This window comes from Tachysurus vachellii, chromosome 10 (assembly GCF_030014155.1).
Source record: "Tachysurus vachellii isolate PV-2020 chromosome 10, HZAU_Pvac_v1, whole genome shotgun sequence".
NCBI classification, from domain to species: domain Eukaryota; kingdom Metazoa; phylum Chordata; class Actinopteri; order Siluriformes; family Bagridae; genus Tachysurus; species Tachysurus vachellii.
The window spans coordinates 9,151,191-9,156,190 of NC_083469.1; the positions used below are offsets into that span (position 1 = coordinate 9,151,191).

General features: G+C 39.7%; 1 protein-coding gene across 3 annotated transcripts in view; it reads right to left on the minus strand.

The window, feature by feature from the left end:
* The window catches only part of LOC132852181 (palmitoyltransferase ZDHHC14-like), a 54,312-nt gene that overhangs the window by 47,533 nt on the left and 1,779 nt on the right, over positions 1-5,000 (minus strand). For all 3 annotated transcript variants that reach the window (XM_060879258.1, XM_060879259.1, XM_060879260.1), the window contains exon 2: positions 2,523-2,790. In XM_060879258.1, coding sequence (XP_060735241.1) covers positions 2,523-2,689 — 167 coding nt within the window. In that variant the 5' untranslated portion in view covers positions 2,690-2,790. The remainder of the gene's footprint in view (positions 1-2,522; positions 2,791-5,000) is intronic.

The window sequence follows — 5,000 nt, forward strand, 5'->3', positions numbered from 1 at the left end:
AAAAAAAAGCGGATCAAACATGAAAGGTGGAAAAAAAATTGATTTCTTTTTATTTAGATTATAATTTGAAGAACAATGTTGATCTTTTCCTGTACCAGATGCAAAGACTGGAATTGGATTTAAAAAAAAAAGCTTTTTGATGGAAGTGGAAATGTTTACATCTGAACAGAGTGGATTGGATTTTAATATTAAGATTGATTTGTATTATATATCTACGTTAGATTATTTGCATCTTTCTGACTATGGAGTTTGTCCCGTAGTTTTAAGCGGTGTTTAAAAAAGTAATAAAAAATAAATAATAATAAAATGTTCTTCATGACCCTGATGTTAGAATGCAGAGAGCAAAACAGCTGTTTTAGCCTGGGTTTGGTGGGGCTTTCTGGGAAAAAGCAGGACATTGTGTAAGTGACCACAGGCTAAAACAGTCGAAAACAAAACGAAGAGTCCGACCACAAAACTGGCTCAGGAACCCGACAGAGTGCTCGTATGACCTTTTTTTTAAGTGATTGATCGCGAGCTGAGTTTGTTGCGGCCTCACCTTGATCTGGTCTTCGTTCATTTATCATCTCAATGCTGTGTGACACCATTACCGACGTACCGTGTGCATAATTTCCATGTGGCGTACACTACACAAATCATTCAACAGGACGAGGTGGAGGTCTTTCATGCGCGGAATCGGAATAACAGTACGACACTGACAAAATAATCAACCCAAAATAAAGAACACAAATTCCTGACAAGTTCGAGCTTATCCGCACGGGTCGAGAAACACGGCCGAGGGCGGGAAGTCTTCGTGAAGAGAAAGTCTTTCAAGTCGGCGTCCCTCGAGGATATATAAACGCTTCAGAACAACACTGATTACACAACATCTCTGTGATGGAGTCACTTGTGCGATGTCAAGAGAGACAAAAAAAAAAGCCTCGCTGAAATCAAACGAAAGGAAGACTGTGAGTCATCACACCCGAGTGGCTCTCGCATGTTTATTCTGGGATTTCTCTGCTCCACAGGAAACAGATACACAACTGCTGATTCAGCATCTCCGTCAACGCAGGTACAGGTTTAATGAATAAAGCTCCGTGTGGAAACATGTTCAAATGGAAAGGGGTGCGTGCGCGGGTAGGGGAGACAAAACCTAAACTTAACCTAACACAACTTTTTCAGGAAGCAATTCATCAATAAAAGATACATTTTAGAAGCTTTGAATTTATCGGCTATCATCGAAAAACCCTTGTCCTTCCGCGTGCGTGATGAAGCACGACCCTTCTCAAGCTTGCGACTATTCTTACGTATCTGATTGACGTCAGTCAGGTACATCTCGCTGGCGTTGCGAGCGCAGCTAACGACCTGATAATGTGACCGGGATGTGGAGCATCAAGGCATTGGAACAAATGATGACACGCTCCTGGCATTTGACAAAAAAAAAAAAAAAAAAAGAAAAACATTCAAGGATAACTAATGACTAACAGCATAATAAAGCTGTATAACCTTGAAATTAGGTGCAAGGTCACTGAAAACAAGCTTCACAACACGTTCAGTAAAAGCACAGCTTAGCAAAACAGAAGCGTGTTCGAGAGCCGGTGTCAGAATTCTCAATCTTGATAGTGCGCCGAGAACAAGAACTAGACAAACAGAAAGGTCGAGGGAGGGGGGAAGAAAAAAAAAAACAAAAAAAAAAGAAAAAGAAAAAAAACACAAGCGTAATTACACAGTAGTTGTGAGAACGATGTGATATGAGAGCAGTGTTGGCATTTACTCTCAGAGTAAAGTCTGAGTGTTAAATGATATTACACTAACCTTACACAAGCACCTTGTTATTTGAACGTTTTAATGTGTTGAACAAACTGCCTGAACACTTCAGAGGACACCTTTTAATAAGTGTGTCCGAATCAGCTACGCCGTGTAGCAGCACCGATGTCGCCGGATAAATTACAGCACAAATCGAGTAAACCCAGTGATATACGGAGGAGTCCGTCGTTGTACAGAATTCCCACCGATTTGGGCCAAGACGTGTCGTGTGACATCACAACACACATTCAGCCAGAGCCCCGTTTGATTCACGTGCGTCGCCTATGAGCACATCCGTCGCAGGAAGTCGTTACATCTTCAGTGTTTTTTTTTTTCTTTTAAACTGCATTGAAAAATTTCGATAAGAAAAACAAAGTACAGCAAAATCAAGTACTTTTGGCTGCAAAAATCAGACAAAAAATAAAACCTCAAAATCCTGAAGAGATCAAGATACAGTCTTAAATTAGAAAAGTTGTTAAATTCTCAAATCTGATTGGTTAAAAGGATTCGTTTCCAGAACAGCAGCTCGGACAGCATGTACGTTTAGAATAACATCGGTTTCTAGAGTAAATACTAATCCACCCCCAAAAAACAAAAAAAAGAAAAAAAAAGCCATTGATGAAGAAATTGCGTGTGTTAGGCCATGTGTATTCATATCACACATAGACAATACAGTACAAAATAAATGTAAACAGACCGAGACAGATAAAGAGCTCGATAAATAAATAAATACTTACTCGAACCCAAAAAAGAGTCCGCTCGTGACAAGGATGAGAACGAGCGTCAGGTAGAAAACCCCAGTCTGTCTTGCCATCATAATCCTGCCATCGCAGTAGAATTTATTCCTCCCAGGGAAAACCTGCCACTTCCTCTTCTGCGTCTTCCTCTTGTGTGGAGACTCCATTGGTGTGGAGCTGCGAGTGCTGATCCGTCTGTGCTCTTGTTCTCGTGTGCGCTCGGCTTCCTGGAGCGTCGTGCGCCTTCCTGTGAGCCTGCGATCGCTGCCTGAGCGGAGAAAAGGGCGAAGCCGTTATTACAGGGAAGAGAAGGCCTGTAGAATCTGTCTGCTTGTAACATAACTACTACAAGTGCTCGTTGAGCATCCGGAAGTCTGTTTAAAGTTAGACTTAAGTGAGAACTTGGAAACAGAGTGAAGCAGAGCTGTTAAACCAATAATCAACAACAACAACAACAAAATAGTTCTGACTGATTTGATTTTTTCCTGATATGAACTATGAGGTCTTCCGGAAGCAGACCCTCAAGTTTCTGTTCCAAGTTTATCCAATCACACACGAGTGTTTCTAAATTATTCATTTGAATGCATCTCATCAGATCAGGGAATAGCTACAGGGCTGGAGACATGAGCTCGGGAAAGACATGTGCTCAGGAAAGACATTTGCTCGGGAAAGCCGGCGCTTGCACAGATTTTTCACATCATTTGGTCGGAGGAGCAAACTGACGACATGGCGTGTGTAAAGAACAGGATGTTTAAAGAACAGGAACAGACAGAGATGTACGAGTTTATTCTCTCCGTGCCTCGTGTTTGAGTTTGGGCCGCGAGTCATGAGTGGAAGCGTGAATCACTTCAAGAAACAAACCGGATTTGCTGTTTGATTTTATTTATAGAGCTGTGAACTAATGATAAATGGTTAAATAGTAAAACAAAATACATTGTCACTAGACAGATGTGTTCACTGAATATTTCCGACTTGAGCTGCTAGAGAATCATACTAAATGTTAAACTACTTTGATATGAATATTTTCTAGCGATGAGATGTTAAGCTTTTTTATTTTTTTGCCTTTTTCCCCCTCCCCTTAAAGGTTTCTATTTGTTTTTCACTCTAATTTTTTTTGTACTCTTTTTTTCGGTTGCTACGTCGCACTGAAGGTGGAAAAACATCTGGCATGATTTAGCTTGGTTCTATTTTTTTCACAACACAAATTCAAGCGCTGTTAACGGGGACGTGTAAACTTTTTAGCTCCACTTTAATTCATGGAAAGAAAGGAGTGAGCATCTGTTGTTAATCAGAGATTTTTGAAATATGGATCTGCATTAAAATAAGTTTAAAAAAAAAAAAAAAAAAAAAAAACAAGTGGTATATTTCAGGTTATTTTATTGTAGAGTAGAAATAAAAAGTATCCCAAATTTGGAGAGATTTATTCATTATAAAGCATTTTTAAATAAAGTTCTTACATTTACTTTCCACAAATGAATCAAATCCATTATTTCTTAACCAGATTTGTTTCAGGGTAAGATTTCTTACACAGTGGTATTAAATCAGGGGTTCTGGCTTCCTGCTGCTGTTCTTTTTTTTTTTTTTTTTTTTTTTTTTACACCTTTTGGTGAGACTTTTTCGCCACACACCCTTTCCGCCATCAACCAACAAGCCGTACGCAGCAAACAGATCACCTAGTTTTGTTGTTTTGCCCACACGTGATATACACGACACAGGTATGTTGTGATATGGAATATAATCTTTACTGCTTTGTCACTTTACGCCTGCCATAAAACTAGACTTACTTAGTGTGAAGTCTCTGTAAAGGCACAAATCTGCTTTGCGCAATGTGTCACTACAACATTCATTCTTTTATTCCATTCTTTTATTCCACAAAGACAAATCTGCTTTGCACAATCTGTCACTACAACATTCGTTCTTTTATTCCACTTAGGCTACACCAACAATTCTAGATCTAGAATCTACAATTCTTTTTTTATATATATGTGTAGAACATCCTGTAATATTTTTATGAATTTATTGCCTCATTTAACATCATAAAATGTCTGTTAAATAAGTCCTTGCCGTTACATTACACCCCGCTTACAAACTGTGTCTCTAACAGGAAGCTCAAACTGCAATCACTGAAGCATTTTTCATCCTGTTTCCTATTCCTTTTCTGGTGGACTGAGACTGGTGGAAATCTTGTGCGAAGGATTGTGGGAGTGTGAGTATGGAGAAAAGTGAACAGCGGGCGACGAGGGCAGGAAAAACGTTCTGAAATCCATCCGAATGGCAAGTGAAAATCGCTGAGTGGAGATCGCTGAATGTGGTACGATTCCCCGTAGGCGGTCGTCGCTGATGGTCAGGCCACACGCTGAGGCTGAAATTAGTGCTGCTTTAATAAAGATTAAATGAATCTTGCAGAATGAAGCTGTGTTTTGGAGAATGTGAGCGAATGCACCAACAAAAAAGGTATGTCTGATAATACAGACAGAA